The sequence below is a fragment of the Cololabis saira genome, chromosome 20 (genome assembly GCF_033807715.1).
Source record: "Cololabis saira isolate AMF1-May2022 chromosome 20, fColSai1.1, whole genome shotgun sequence".
NCBI classification, from domain to species: Eukaryota; Metazoa; Chordata; class Actinopteri; order Beloniformes; family Belonidae; genus Cololabis; species Cololabis saira.
In genome coordinates, this window is record NC_084606.1 from 28948002 (window position 1) to 28964691 (window position 16690).

Below are 16690 nucleotides of genomic sequence, written 5' to 3' on the forward strand. Positions count from 1 at the left end.
AAATTCATCAATAGTCCTGAAAGACAACAAGTTTGTCTCATTTTTGTCTAATTTGGGTTGACTCTAATTATTCCAACCAATCCTTTTAACAGAAATGGCTTTGTAAACTTTTTTCAGTCACTCTTTTGGGATCTGGAAAAGATTAAAAGCTTCAGTTCAACAAAATCATACAAAGCTCCATTAACTGCTACAGTACAAAAAAAAAACGCTGGGATGCAGTTTGGCAATTTGCGAGCATTTAACATTTGCCAAGGAAGCAAAATCATGATTTCCTCAGAGATTTATCTGGCATATAAGGTAGAAGTACTTAGGAATGAATGAAAGTTGACTCTGTACATGTTTTTTTTTCTATGTGAAAATCCACCAATCCGTGTGTGGAATGTTTTCTCTATGTATTAATGTGCATTATGTATACATGCGTTGACGATAAAGCGGTTTAAGTTGGACATTTTTTGCAGTGCACGGACTAGTGTGCGCAGGCAGACCCCGCCTGCCGGCCGCGTCACCGGGAGCAGCGTGGACGGAGTCACTCCCCTGCCTACTTTTAATAGCTTTGTCATGTGATGGAAAGCAGTTGTAAGACAGGTGCCCTCGGTTCATTCTCGGCGAGGGGCAGCAGTTGCCTGTGTGCGAGCGAGTGGGAAGCGTGTGTGGATATCTTTTCTACTTGATTTGTTTCCCCCCCTCCCCCCTTTTTTTTCTTTTTTTTTTTTTTTCTTTTTCGGACCGTCATTCAGTGGCTGGATGGCGTGGGACAGGTGTAACCAGGACTCGGTGTGGAGAGAATTAGAGGTGAGCGCATCTGAAAAAAAAAAAAAAAAATCCACTTCTTTCGTCTCTCTAGCCCCTCTGGAGTTTGTCTTTTTTTTCTTTCGCTTTTTTCCCTTTTTTTTTGGTGGTTCTTTTTGTGTGGACCGACGGACGGACAAGTGTGGGCTCTCTCCTCCTGCTGCTTCCACCGGTGCGTGTGCCGGGCAGTGCGCGCCTGGACGCGGCCGTGGATGCGAGGGATGTACACCCCGGAGATGTGTGCCAAGCGGAGGGAATGTGCGGACTATTGCTGCTCACATCACTTGTTAAAGGTGTAGTTGTTGTAATCCCCGTGCACGGGGCTCGGGAGCACCGTTTCCCTCGTAGGAGCTGCTCAGTCGGAGAGTTTTTTTTTTTGCTCGCAACCTGACGGGAATCTTCCCAGCGCGCTCCGGGTGCAGAGAGCCGAAATGACTGAAATGTCTGTAAGCCAGGTATCTCGCTGACGCTAATAACTCCTCTGCTGTGTCGTGTCGGGGTAGAGCATGATATTTTCAAAGGCAGGTGCAAATATTTCCACACATAGGCACCGCTATCTGGCATTGCGCAGGAGCATCCTAATCTTATCGACTGTGTGCCAACATCCCGGCCGGAGGCGCGCATGCAGGCTGGAGCGCGACGTCCAGCCAGTCGATCACTGGTGTTTGTTTGTGCGATTTTAATTTGACTCTTTTTTTATATATAAATATAATATATAAGTTCGCTTTGTCCAAGCATTTGCTCACTTTCGCTCTTTTCTTCTGTCTTATCTTCGCCATCCCGGTTGAAGTGCAGCCGCTGATAAGCGGAATGAGAGGGTGCATGTTGTCCGCCCAGCCTGTTAGAAGCGCAGCTCCACCTGGGGAGACGTCTGCATCCAGACACACTGATGCTCCCGACAGCTTTTACTCTCATGTGACTGCAGTCTGGCTGCACATTTGTGTTTATGTCTGCTATTTCATCAACTTCCATGTATTTATTCAAAAGTGCGTCTGTTTCTTTTAGTGATGTCGGGATTTTCTCGCCTTTCTGCTGTCCCCCCTTTTCCACTTTAATCCACGTGTGCTTTAAGAAGGGTTCCCTGTTTGAACAATATTAGGTGTTCAGGTTGAAAACAGGTCACGTATGGGGAGTCTCGAAGCTTATTTTCGATCAATTCTCTGAATCCTTTGCATGTTTACATTAAAAGCTGCTCTATTAACAAGAGAGCCACGACGAGGGCAGCAGTACTCCCTCTAATAATCATTCTAGCAGGTGCGTTTGTGTGCATAAATCTCTGGAGCTGTGGTGCATCCTGATTGTCTTACTGGCGGCGCTATTTCATTAGTTTTTCTAATTTCCAAGAAAATCATGTAGTAAATGAGCAAAGGACTTCCAGCCTCCGCATATCTGAACAGCTTTGTTACCATTTTGATACGTCGTGCCTTGTCTGCCTGGATCATGTCAAAGGGAAGCCTCACATGCAAGGAATCTGTCCCCTTCCCTGTTGCGCTTGCAACATAAAGGATTTGTCTCATCACAGTCCAAGTCATAGTCTATTCGTACTGGCAAATTTCTAACAAATGAACTGTGACACCTGCGTCTGGGGACTTTTTTTCCTTCTTGGCACAGCATCCTTCTCTCAGCTTTGCCACGAGACAAATCCGACTCTCAGCCCTCCTCAATCTGTGGACCAAATACCCCTCAGTTTCGCCCGAGGATATCAATCTTGCATCTTTCTTAAGGCCTCCCTGTGGCATTCTTACAAGGCCTGGAGCGTTGTCAACTACATTATGAGTGTGTAGCATCACAGAGCTCCTATAAAACTATTTTTCCATGATGTGCGTGCGGGCGTACATGTTTGGACTTTAGGGGTGTTTTTGCCTTTTAATGATGACTGATTATTAGAGCTTAAAGCTCTTGAAATCCACCTTTTTCTTTCTTTCGTGCATCTGTGTGAGGTTGCCCACAGAAGATGACCATACCTCATGCATGCATCTGCAAAAGCATTGAACCATGTGAACCTGTTGCCTCATGTTTCCCCTCATCAAGGCACCTCTCCAGATCCAGTCCACAACTCTACTTTGCAGCTAGGTCAGAGCTGATGATTTGTGTGTGTGTGTGTGTGCGGAGGAAGCAGGAGCAGCTGCTACAAACGGTACACATCGCTGGATTACAAAAATGTGGCTGGTGAATAACAAAATGTCAGCAGGCGGCATTTAGTATCCAGAAGGCCAGCACCGATCACAGTGTACACAGTGTAGCCTACTGGAGGTCGAGCAGAAGCTAAGTGGTTACAGATTGTACCTTTGCATGTTCTTCTGCAAAACCAGCTGACCTGCGGCCTTTCAAATAGTTGCATTGTTAATAATCAATGAGGTAATAGTTAGGTGAGTCAAAGATTAGTTGTAGCTTCTAGGACTTGTGTCGCATGAAGGCGGTTGAGATATTTCAGTGAAAGGATCAAATCGGCACATTTAGAAGTACATTTTGTATGTAATGCAAACGTCCGATTTTCCTGTTGCAGGTTAAGAAGACTTTTCACTCCTGTCACGATTCCCAATCAATGAATATGTTTCCCCTGCCGGCTCAAGTAACCGGCCGTTTGATCTGCATTATGAACTATGTTTGTGTCTGACCTGCGCTTGTTGTTTTATTTTTCTCCAGTGTGCTGCCTTGGTTGGTGAAGACCAGCCCCTCTGCCCAGACCTCCCCGAACTTGACCTCTCAGAGCTGGACGTCAGTGACTTAGATGCAGACGGATTCCTGGGGGGCCTCAAATGGTATAGTGACCAATCAGAGATCATTTCCACTCAGTATGGGAATGAAGCTTCAAATCTTTTTGAGGTAAGTGTAACTCGCGCAAATGTTTCGCATCGGTTTAAAAATATACTTTCTTCGGTTTATTTATAACCCGACAAGTTGCTGTTTGGTGTTGTGGAACATAGTTGCACCCATGGCGATATCAGCACTCCAAGGAATCAGGAGTGAGCTGGAATGAGAATACCCCCCCCCCCCAGCAAACACGACACGTTCTTGAATGAGACCCAAACAAATTGTACAACTGTTACCAGTTTACAAACACAATTTTACATTGCTCCGAAGTACAAAAGAGGAGATAAGGTGAAGCCCGATAAGCTCTGGAGGACCTTTGTCCCCTTGTTGGGCTGCTGGCTGTGACGGTAGGCAACCTTATCAAAGCTGAGCATTTACTTCAGCTTAAAGTCAGTAATGCGGCACAGATCTGAGGGAACTCTGGACATGGCAGCCGTGTTGCAAAATTCTTCTCAAAGGTCAGAGTGTAAAACTTTAATCTTTGCTCCCCTTTTCGGTTTCCCCCTTCTACCCCTCTCTGTCCGTCTGTCTCCATCTTTCTGCTCTCACCTGGTGGCAACCAAAGTCCAGAGAGGGTGATGATCTAACCGGGGCCATAACGCCATTGGTGGCTCAGTCCCCCAGTTCGTTATGAGCCTTTATCAGTGCCAGAGATAGACGAGAAAGACGGAGATCGAATGCTTTAGCGCAGTCTGAGGAGGCAGAGCATGTACTTGCCTCTGGCCCTGTCATGGGCTGAGATTTCCAGGGTCTGTGTTGTGTGTGTGTTTGTCCTCAGTGAACTCGCAACAGTTGATAACAACCCAAATTCTTTCCACGTTTGGACTCCTCCTTACACCCCCTTTTTTCAGCATCTCTTCCTATCACCACACATTCTACCTATTGTGGACCACCTCAAATACACACACACATGCAGAACAAGGGGGGCCTTAAGTACTCGCTGGTGTGACCATGGCTCCTCTGTCGTCTGAGAGTGATATGGCTTTCAGCCACCGAGTGGCTCTGGGGACGGATAAAAATACCGCGGAGAATGTATGCATGTACTTGTATGTGTCTGTCATTTTAAAACACAGTGGAGGTTCTCACCCACTGAGGATCCTGACGGGTGAACTCGCTTTGAGCACGGCGCTGTGTGTGACTCGCGCGATGTGATGAAGCCCGTATATCTACAGTATGTGGCTGCGCGTGCACGTGCTTCTGCACACCAGGGCACGTGTTGGCCTCCACACAAATGCTGTATATTGCAGTAAGCGGCTGATGTTTTCACACGCTCAACAAGCCAGAAGCTATTGTGTCATGTTGAGAGCATGGAGAGACTTTTAATTAAGCTGTGAAAACTGCTATATATATTATCCAGACCAATATTTTGTTTAGTTTTTTTTTTTTCATTCCCTCCCAACTTTGGAAAGTTACTAGTCACCATTTGAAGTTCTCAGTTCATCATACAGCCGAACCCGGCTAATCCTACTTAATCTGACAGAGGAAAGTTTGCTGCTTGGCAAGAATCAGAGGTCTCGGGCTGCAGCTGTACTTCATGCATCCCCCAGACTGGCCTCCGAACAGAAAGGCATCCGCTCGAAAGTTGATGATTAGAGAAAGCGTTAATAACTTGCCAGATTTGGAGCCTGCAAGTGTATTCTCTGTTTTTCTTGCATTTTTTCCTTCCTGTCTAGAATTCTACCTGTATTTAGCAGTTTCAGCAGGTAGCAGATTATCACGGCTGTTTTGAGTCACATGTTTAACAGCTGGATGCAGCTGTCACGCTTGAGGCCCCTCTTTTGAATGTCCCCCATCGTACCATTTACTGTGCGGACGTTTGAACCCTCATTCGCCGGTTCAGTAAGTCAACTGCTGAAATGCTTTACAGCTCTGACAGAAAGACACCTGCTGTTTCCTTTGTACTTGGCATTTTATTTGGGGTTACAGTTTTGTGTGACACGTTAGCAAATTAATGACTTGGTCATAAGGCACAGGGAGGCCTGAAAATATTAACTTCCCACCTCTTTACTGACTGTTAGCCTGACATGGGAAGCCGTCAACACTTTGTGTAAGCATCGTGCGTTCGTATGAATGGATGTCACCTTATGTTGCTATTTGTGTACCTGTGTGTTCTCTTCCATATGCAGCATACGAGCTTAAATCAAAAGCTTACCCCTGGCTGGCCTTTAGCTCCATTCCTGTCTCTGTCCCATCTGTCCCTGACACAAAATGGGAATAAGGGGACACCACACCAAAGCTCCGTCTTTGCCGTCTTTTAGCAAACACACTCACACATAGAAGCTATTGCCGTCGGCCCAGCGTGTTTGACACCTCTTCAAAACAGGCCGACTGTGAAAGTCCGCAGTCTATTTTGGGCTGCAGTTGTTAAGGGGAAGTTAGTCCGTCGAGTTCCCTGTGTACTGCCAAAGATAACAGCATAGAGGTGTGATCCAATGTCTTTTTAACTGCAGGTCTCCTCTCACATTTCACGTGGAGTTTCAACCGTTTGAGTGATGGAAATGCGTCTCCTTGGTTTTGGCTTTTTCGGATTCCTCCGTGGACGCCCCGATGGCGGTCATGCGGGGACGTGTCACGGCCACATTGCACATACACAGATGAAGGCATTTACAGCTGCTGTTGGCTGTGAGTCAGCATACGTGATTTTTGAAAGAAAATTGGCACTCGCTTTGCCTTTCGGCATGTTAATGTTGCTTTGCCTCGTCCTTTTGTGAGACGCACTGAGGATAGATGGACAGGATGAAGACACAGACAATGAGCAGGTAGAGGAGAGTGAAAGAAAGGGGAGGCACAGCGGAGAGAAAAGGCCAGCGAATGACAAGACAGACAAACAGACTGACAGGAATGGGGGACAGATGGGTAGTGAAACAGACCATCACATAGACAAGGACAAGCTTGGACTGGAGCCAGCCCAAACCAAAGCCCATGGATTGGAAGTAAAAGGTTGTAGGCTTAGTAGGTAGTAAAATAAGATGTTGACGCTTAAAGCATTATTCTCATATTGGACATGCCGTGAGTGCATGCATGTGAGTGCACATATGTGTCTTCATTTACAAAAACCCAACAGGATGTCGAATGTGTTGGCATCAACCTTCAAAAGGCATTACTATGCTTTGTCTTGCTTGTTTTGTGCCTTATTGGACAGATGCTCGGGCGCTTATTCTTAAGCAAAGGCAGATTGGATTGATTGGATTGCGTTTTGCTGGCTTTGATGAAATATGCCGGTGAAAAATGTTTTCCTTAAGCATTCTGCCTTTCCGCGCAAACACATGTAAGCATAGATTAGCTCGCACACTTGTTGGCAATATGCTGTAGTTCCTGTGAGCTGAGACAGGAGCGAGTGGAAAGTCACACACCCTTCGAGAGGGATCGTCATGCACACACTCACACACGCACACGCAAAACAGCCTAAACCCTTATTGTCCCTGCTCCCACTCCCTGCTGAATGTCGCTTGCGTTCATTTTGCAAATTTATGCTGACATTTGAGAGTACACCACCCGCACCAGTTCACTGCTCCAGCAAAGGGTGTATGAATTATCATGCTCTGCTGTATAATATGATTTTCACAAGTGAGTCTTATTAGAAGACACAATGCTTTCCTCATTTCAAGTTCCCCTTCAGTTTTACTGTGCTGATACATTGTTTGCACTATCTGATTTTTAAAAAAAAAAGAAGAAAAAAAAATCTCCATTACTGTCAAAGCACACTATCAGACAGCAGCGCTGTTTCAAGATCCACAAATGAGAGGGCATGTAGACAAATAGGCGCAGATGTATGGTAGAGAGATGCAGACATAGGCTGTCCAAGCTTGTGTCATCTTGGAGCGTCTGTCAGATCCACTCCACAACAAGAGCTCTCAACCTGCTGTGGGCACTCTTCTATTTCCCTCTCTCTCTCTCTCTCTCCTTCTCTCTGTCTTCCCACTCCCAAGGCAAAGCATGTGTTGTTGGCTGATGGGGAAGTTGGAGCAGCAGCAGCTAAACAAATATATTCTGGCCCACAACAGTCGCTTCTGGAACGAACAGCTGGAAGGGAAAAAGGGATGTTGGGGGGGAAGAAGAAAAAAAAAAAGGATAGTAAGCAGAGGGGTGGATGTGGCCAGAAAAGAAAAAAAAAGAAGTTCCTCTGGGGAATTTTTGGAAAAAGAGCAAGGGAACATCTTTTGGTGTGGTGGTGGCTGCCTGGCTGCCCGTGTAGCTCACTTGCACACATGGTCGAACCCTAGTCCCACCGGACCACTGCTGCTGATTGAGGTATGGATTGGTGTTGCTGCCCCAGCTGATCCCATGCCCCCAGTGGATACCCATCTCTCTTGTCACCCCGGAGTGCAAACACATGATTCCCTGAAAGCTTTGATGCTCCTTTCCCAATGCATGGTGGGATAAAAAAAAAATGAAAAAAAAAAATGCACAAAGCGCAGGTTAATACAACTGAAAGATAAAATGCACTGATAAAAGACTGACAGAGGGAGATCTACAAAGAATAGAGTGCAAGCAATATCTAGTTGTTGGAAAAGGGTATGAATCTCAGAGCAGTAAAATTATACAGAGAGAGAGGGTGTAGAGAGGCTTTTAGTCAGAGAGTGCCATGATTCATAGCGAGGCACAGTCGGTCTTGGACGACAGGCTGGTTCGCTTCTCCAGCGAAAGCCGATCAATCCCAGGTGTGTGTGGATTCCATGCCAGTAGAGGGAGTTGCCTTGGCCAGTCCTCCTGCTCTGGGAACCTGCCATCTCCTGTCAGTGTCTGCAAGTTTTTCCTACGGCTTCCAGAGAAGTTTTATTGATTCTTAATGATAATTAATAATTCATTGCAACATTGAGGTCTATTACCCAAACCTGCCAAATTAGAAAACAAAGGAGAGCAGAAGCACTGGAAGAACTTTAAGTGGAAGTTAATCCCAGACCGTTTGGGTCAAGGGTGGCTGCTGTGATCATCACTTGACTGGTGGAGTTGGGCTTTTTTTTTTACCCCGACTATAATGATGCTTTTCGTACAGAAAGTTGTGCATCCGGTCATGTCTTGTCTGAATTCCCCCTTATGCTGGAAGAACGAGTTCCCCTGGTTTTTGAGTCAGTTTTGAGCCTTGTCATCGCAATTCTAACTAAGCTTTATATTGAGCGCCGCATGCCTATGGCTCCGGCTTATCCGCCCCCTCTCCTGAAGCACAGGCCTCAAATAGTTCAAGAGGCTCTCTTAGGCTCTGCTGCAGCATGAGTGACTTCATGCATGGATGAGTCACTTACTGCCCAATCATGAGCTTTCTGAGTTTAAAGTGAAAGCTTTAACAGACATTTTGTTGCTGTAAATAGAAAACATTTCCTTTCCATAAAAAAAAACAACAACAACACACACACACTTATGTATGAAAATGAGTTGAGGAAAAGTCAGCATTAAAGGAATGCCAGTGTGACAGATGTAAGTGGGACCGGGCTGGGTCTCGTAAATCCATAATGTGAAATAATCCTGATACTGAAAGTGTTCATTGCAGGAGAATCGTGGCACGTGTGTGTTGTGAAGCCGTGAAGTGAACTTTCTGCGATAAATCTGCCGCCTCCGACATGATAGCGCTGTTGAACTCAGGAAGTCAAGAGCTCTAAAATTGTCTGGTTGTTGATCAGCTCTTTCCCGAGGACCATTCTCAGGCGATGCTCGGGCTAGCCAAACCTCTTTTCATGTTGAAGGAGGCTTTGTTGTATTATAAGTTGAGGCTCAGAATGGAAGGGATTATCAGTGTTTGATGCTTGTCATCAAGTGGTCAGCTGCAATTGATCATTTTGCGTTTGGCAGGCATTTCCCTGTGCAGCAGAGAGCGCAGGTGTGCCGGGTAGGCCTGGCTATATGGAAGCTGGAAAAGGCGATGCCTTTCCACACTAAAGGCAACATATCAGTATTCCACGGAGAATAGATCTAAGATTACAATGAAATTCAGTTCAACATTCAATGTTGCTGCTACAAAGAAAGACTCTGCAAGCTTTCATGTCCCGCCTCATCCTTTCCCATAGTAGCCCTGCCTCATGTCGATGAGCCGGGATTGCATCGACTTATGTGTACAGTTCCTTTGATGTGTTTTTCATTTTCTTACTTGTAAAGATATGTGCTCCCCCATGTCGTTACCACTCTCAAAACAAGCTTGTGAAGTCCTCTGTGTTCAGCCAAAGCTACCTCGTGAGCATCCCATAAACATATGGCACTTGGAAGTTTTTTGCACGGAAAATGAGGGGGGCTTCAGATAAAATGCTCACTGTGTCACGACACGAATAAGAAGCGTGCACACCGTGGCAGCTGTCCTCTCGCTGGTTCCAGAGGCAAACAAGGCCCCCACACACAGAGAAGTAATGGGTTTTATTAGTAATCAGCAAATTGCCTCTATTGCAATGGGTAAGTGGTGAAGCTTGTGAGGCTGCGATAAGATCGTTTTCCTTCAGTTGTTTCTCTGTCGCACCATGCGTGGCATTGAGTGCAAATTGAATAGGCTTACCTTTTTGTTTGTTTGTTTCGCTGCGGAATGAAATTGACTGTATTTCCCCTTAAAATAAATAAATAAATTTAAAAAAATCTGCCCTTCCAATTACAGCACATTTGTGTTCTCGGTTCCCCCGCTATGTGTGCGAACCGCAGCATGTTTAATAAGACAGTGATATAGAAAGACACCTTTGTGTGTCTATTGTTTGAAACACTGTACACCCCAATATCTTGTCCACTCTATCCTGCCTGCTCTTGCTTTGGCGTCGTTCCGACAAAGACATTACTTTGACAAATGAACCGCCACAAACCGTCAATGGGCTTGGCAGGGCCCGAAAGGTCAGCAGCCGCTCTGTACAGGTGTCCTTGCGTGTACGTGTGTGTGTGCGGAGGCCGCGTCGCTAGCAGATAATAACAAGAAATCCTGGTCCATTCTGCTCTCGTCACATACCTATGTAAATGTCAGAACCAGAGTGACCGGCCCTTTTTCTGTGTGTAATTGTTTTATGGATAGCTGCACTTGACTGCTGATGACAGACTTTCATTCTAGCTGCGAAGTGTGGCAGCGAGATGGACAGCGGAAAATGTCTTTTTGCTTCCCCCACCCCCCCCTTTTTTTTCTGTCTCTCTCTCTGCACTCAATCTGTCACCTTCTCTGTGTTCCTTCAACACATTATCAGCAGTGTAACAGTGGGTTCAAAGGCCCCTTGCTTAGAAGTGCACATTCAGAGCTGCCGACTTAAGCAAATAGCTATTTGCATGCCATTAGGAGAAAAAAAAGCAAAGGGAAGCACCATTCTTCATCCCTGCGCTGCATCTAGCTGAATTTTCCTTATTTGAGCCTCCCAACCCTTTTTTTTTTTTTTTTACCCCCTCCTACTCCTGCTGCGACCGTCAGAGCAATCACAGCAATCAGTGTTTCCTCGCGCCAAGCCGATTGGGAAGTGGCTGCCAAAACAAAAGAGTGAGTGTCCAGTCATCATTGTGGCGTGTGATTCGGTGGTGTTAGCAAATGGCTGCTTGGACAGTCTGTTAAACGGCTGCAAGTGCAGAGCAACTGCAGCTTTGGGGCAGGTCTGTGGATGGGGAGACACCAGAGCCATCTGTGATGTTTTGAAAAGTCCACATGCATGTTGAGCTTTGTTCTGACAGAAGTTTCGCTTAATATTTATATGGCTTCCCAAGCCATTTGCAAGTTTGCATTTCGTTGCAGTTTCTTGCTTATGTGGAAAGGCACATGAGTTCAGCCCCAAAGTTGGACAGGGGGGCTTTCTGACGGCCTCAGCAGATGAGTGACAGAGGTCAGACGGTTGGTTTAAGGAGCAGGGTTACTGGTTAAAGGATTTTTTTTTCTCCCAGACAAAAGTAGAAAGTCAACATCTCTTGAGTGGGTGTCTCAATTGGATCTGGCCTGTGTCAGCAAGTGTAAGAACGGTTCTCTTTCTCTCTTTGGCTCACTCTTACATCATTTTCCTCTCACTTTTCCCCTGTTAACTCATCTGATAGTGTTGTAACAGTCTCAAATGGTTCCCGAGAGATCTCTGCACCCACGCGTCTCCTAGTTGTTCATTGATGGGCCGAACCGCTTCCTCTCCGATTTTCTAACGGACGCAGACTTGGAGCCGGACTGTAAAGAGGCAACTTCAACGGCAGCGCTTCTTCGTTTACTCATATTTCTGCATGAACCGATGTACAAAATACTGATTTCCTGCCTGATGATGGAATTATCCAGACACGTTGGCATTGCATATAAACAGGACGTGGAAGCCTGCAATCAGCTGCCTGCTGTGTACACTTCAAGCCATAATATCAAACTAGATGCTAAGCCCAGAATATGAAAATTGAAGTGTGAATCTGAACTGCAGACGATCGATGCGAGACAGCCAGCCCCCTCCGTCGATAAGGGTGTACACCAATGGCTACCAGCGCTGTGATTGTTGTGTCAAGAATATGTAAATGCCGACCACAGGATCATTTCCTGGGGAAATAATTTCAGAATAACGAGATGCTCTATTGACTCGGTAGTCATATGGAAAATGACAAGAGCCCTCAGTTCACTGCTCCACCGTGTGGGCCATTCACAGTCCTGACCACAATGGAGGTTTAACATTTAGCGCCGTGATTTGGAACAGAATGTGCGCCGCCTTACACACAGAGGAACTTAACAGCGTTATGTATGGTTTCGAGGCTCTGTATAGGCCATAATCACCCTTTCTCCATCTCAGTAAGCTCATGCTAAATGACCAGACGTCTCTGGTGGCTGCCATGATTTGTCTCTCCGTCGTGCCCCACGTCGTACCTCACCCTCGCCGCCTCTGTCTCCTCCCTCCTTCCCTTCCACCATATGCTGTGCCTGTGTGACCGGCCGACGTGTCAGGCCTGACTAACGCCTTAACGGCAAGGTTGACTTTGATTTATTTCCTCTGAAATCTGGGGGCTGAGGGTAATAACACAGAATGACATTATTTGTTTATCAAATCCAAGGCTGCTTTTCTTGGCAGAGTCGAGATGTGATGACTTGATACCACCACCCCCTTTGCGATGCACGGATACCACCCCCTCTCCATCACCGCTTCTGATTGCACTATTATTAGAAGGTCTGGCAAGTTGCTTAACCTCATTCAGGGGAATGCCTTTGTAATGGAGAAGAGCAAGGAGCAGTGGAAATGAAATGACAATTAAGATCAAGCGAGGCAAAGTCATTTTGAGGGTGCAGATTTAACCCCAGCACACAAATGTGTGGCCAAATGAGCAGAAAAGACACACTGAGAACAAACAGCGCTTTAAATACCAGATGACCCATTTAATGAGAGCCGCTGTATTTTCCCACATCCCGCCTGTCCGTGGCATGTTCTGCCTCTCCCTTAATAACAACAACGAGGCTTTTAAGTCAGTTAAAACGTCATCTTTTATTATCGTTTCGCAAAACATTTGTTACGTTTCAGCATGTTAATAAGGAAATAATAGAGCTGTGTTACATTTGATCTCCAAGAAATTGGCTCAGGAGCTTGGAATCCTCAAGATTCCAATTAGTAGATCTAATTTGACTGTTTGCCTCAGTGTTCAGAAGTGGGTGTTTGTTTAAAGCATCACCTTCGCCTTCTGTTATCAGCTCAGAGAATGGTATCTCTTTGCACACAATGCAGTGCTGGAGAACCCAATAAAATAGTAAAAAGGCAAGGACATTCTCAAAGACTGGCTGATAACAAAAGAGCCTAAGCTAATAATGAACGACTGGGGTTGGCTTTCCTTTCTCGGATGCGGTGAAGCCTGGGTGAAGGAGACGGGGAGGGAACCTCTGCCAGCTCTTGCCAGCGTGTTTTATGGCTAATTGAGGCATTTGGAGGAAAACTGCTGCAAAAAAAGCACCCTTTAGGATCGGAGCTGGGTTAATATATAGTGATCCCACAATTAGCACAGGATTGTTAAGATCTCTTTAATTCTGTGAGGTCCATTAAGTGGGATGGTCAAGAAAGTGCTTCCATAGAGACTTTTTTTTTTCTCCTCTACTCTCTTTGTTCTTCTCGTCTTCTTTTGCTCTCGGCAGCTGCTGTAGTAATCAATATGAGCGGACATGGCTGTCAGCAGGTTACCAGTTTATTCAGGCACCCGCGTGCCGTAGAGGTTCTGTTTACAAACCAACAAGCAGCAAGTGAGGTTAGGTTCGGGGAGTTGATTGACTTTGGTGCAGAAACTCTGGGCGACGCGGCCCTTAAGCTGGCTTGGAAAAGCTCGCCCTCCGGGGACAGAGGTATTAGATCATTTTTCTCTCCTGGGTGGAAATTATCACCAAGGTTTGCTCTTCACCTCCATTTCTCAAATCCCCACTTGGCCTATGAGCACCTTCACCGGAGCCGCAGTAGTGATTGCTGCCTGACCGTGAGGATTGAACATTTTACAGAGTATCCTTTGAGTTATCCTTTGAGGAGATATTATTATTTGGTGAAGACTTTTGAACCAAAACAGAAATCACCACATTTAAGCTTGCCACACTCCCAAACTGTTCCAGTCTAAACTTTCTTTCCTTTTTTTTTTTTAAATAGCTGCCATCAAAGAGTGGCATCAATTCCAATTTGCACCAAATGTAGATTTATAGGTTTAAGGAGGATGGGAGAGGTTGATAAAGCCGTGACTAAGAGCAGCATTGATTGGATGGTTGATGAGCATGAACCTAAACAGATGGCTGGCTCATTAAAGACTCATTTGTGATCATCTAAAATGATCCTAAATTTAAATTTCTCACGCTAGGTTGCGTATTTGGGCTAAGCCAAAGCTTCAGCTTTTATCAGTAATAAATACCAACCTGCTTAGTGCTCAGGTAATGATTTGGGGGGCTTAGAAAGTGGTGAGTGTTTCAACAGCACGAGGTTCCAGCACAGTGGATTTTGAAGCTCCTTGCAAGTAATTAAACAGCACGCCACCTCTTACAGAGCAATTTCCTGCAAGGCATTCAGTTGCCAATACAGCACCCGGTCTGCATTGTCTTATCTAAGTGAAATATGTCCTTTTTTAATCATTTTTAATAATGACCGACTGTTTATGTTGTTAGGAGAAAATCTACTTAATGAGCATTAGATGAACACTTTCCGCACTTGCTAACTAATCTGCGTGGTCTGTAAATGAAGACGGGGACAGGGAAGAATTAAAATGGCTGCTGTGTCATTGGTGAATCCAACATTTCTCAGAAAGTGCCATCCATGGTTGGTGAGCAGTTGTGCAAAACCAGCAGGGAAGACAGACACAAGAAGGTGTGCCTGAGGGATTCAGAGTCTTCTGTGCTTGTGGCGTCTGTATCCGAGAAGTTGGTCCATGCCCCGTCACTGAGCGATGATAATCCTACCGTGTGCATAAAGGGATTTGTTCTTGTTGGACTGGCCACCGAACATCTCACGGTGAAAACACTGTTTATCTTTCCGCTCCCTTCAAGTCCCTCAGGCTTTTTATGGCCCCGAACTTGTGCTTTGTTTTGAGTTGTCGATGCAAAAAGGCACACGTTCAAACACGGAAACGGCCACCTGTCATGGATGAGCCTCCCATCTCACTTTTCATACATTCTCTTTTCTTGTTCTGTTTTTTTTTTTTTCCCTTTCTGCACACATGCACAGCTTTTATCTTCCGTAAAACTTCCCATCTCGCATCTCTCCCTCGATAGCCGCCTCTGTATATTCATTGCTTTTTGTCTCTCACACAGTTATAATCTCATCCGTAAAATAGCCTGCTGCAGCGAGCAACGCAGCTGAGTGGCAACGCCGGGCTTTATCATCAAATGTTCATGGCAACTTCCTGCCCCGGATATCAGCTGTCAGGCCAACATTTTAGATATATCACATTTATCCAGCATTAGTGGGTCATGATTCTCCTTATCTGAGAATTACTCGCAAACATCTTGTTGACAATCCAATTGCCTCACAATTCTGTGGATGAAAAGTGAGGAGAGAAAACTTCTGCATGTTTTTTTTTTTTTTTTTTTTCCTGTATCCTGAAGCTCCTCCATAGCACAGCCCACCCCAACTCGTTCAGTCTTCCTTGCTACTTGTCATTCCTGGTAATGGGTTTCTTGTTGGCAATATTATTTTGGTCCAGTAAGCTGTATGCTTAAAATATGAGTGACAGGCTTGACTCATGCACATGAGGAGAATTTTCTTTCTCTGAAGCCTGTCAGACGAGAGTGGACTCCGTGCTGCACAAGAAAATTGAGCAAAACCCTTCCTGCTATATTAACAGTGGACTTCTGCATGCAGCCAAACACCCGCTTTACCTCTCTGAAAGAAAGATATATGCAACCTCTCTTAACTAAAATGCCCTATTTTTGCCATCTTTCTCTCTTTTTGTCCCTTTTCCCCCCTCCTAAGAAGATAGATGAAGAAAATGAGGCCAACTTGCTGGCAGTGCTTACAGAGACCCTGGACAGCATCCCGGTGGATGAGGACGGATTGCCTTCGTTTGAGGCCCTGGCAGACGGGGACGTGACCAATGCCAGTGACCGGAGCTGTCCCTCCTCTCCTGACGGCTCACCGCGCACCCCAGAGCCCGAAGAGCCGTCACTGGTAACACCAAACCCTTTCCGTTAAATAATATAGTCACCCAGTCCCTGGGTTTTCAGAAGTGGTCATTTGCCTGTTAGACTTCTGTGATTGGCCAGGCCCGACATCATGTTACATACAGGCATCAGGCACAAGCAGAGACACTGAGCTGAGTAAAGGGGACATAAGGGCGTATTTGCTTCTCAATACTGAAGTAGGGCTGTTCGATTAATCGATTTTAAATCGTAATCGCGATTATGTAATTGGAACGATGTTAAAATGTGAAAATCGTAAAATCGATTTTTAAATTTTATTTATTTATTTTTTTTTTAAAACCTTGTCTGCACACATATTAATGATTGATACCATATTAATGATTGATGGAAATACCTCTCAATACCTGCGACAAGTGCCCTATTGGAGAGGCTCTTTAGTGTAGGAGGGGGCGTTGTAACATGCCACCGGGCATCCCTCAAGCCAGAGCGGTAGACTGGCTCGTGTTCCTTGCAAAAAACTTGCAAATGTGAATAGCAAATGTAATGACTGACATTACACACCTCTACCTCCTTCATGGGTTGCATTATTATTTAGCATGAAAAGAC

The 16690-nt window shown here is 45.5% G+C and overlaps 1 protein-coding gene across 4 annotated transcripts in view; it reads left to right on the forward strand.

Annotated features, from left to right (window-relative positions):
* Positions 1-574: 574 nt before the first annotated feature.
* The window catches only part of ppargc1a (peroxisome proliferator-activated receptor gamma, coactivator 1 alpha), a 38006-nt gene continuing 21890 nt past the window's right edge, over positions 575-16690 (forward strand). For 2 of the 4 annotated variants that reach the window (XM_061710664.1, XM_061710666.1), the window contains exons 1-3: positions 575-792; positions 3436-3615; positions 15918-16112. In XM_061710664.1, the coding sequence (XP_061566648.1) occupies positions 745-792; positions 3436-3615; positions 15918-16112 (423 nt within the window). In that variant the 5' untranslated portion in view covers positions 575-744. The remainder of the gene's footprint in view (positions 793-3435; positions 3616-15917; positions 16113-16690) is intronic. The other 2 variants (XM_061710665.1, XM_061710667.1) reach the window with 1 other exon arrangement.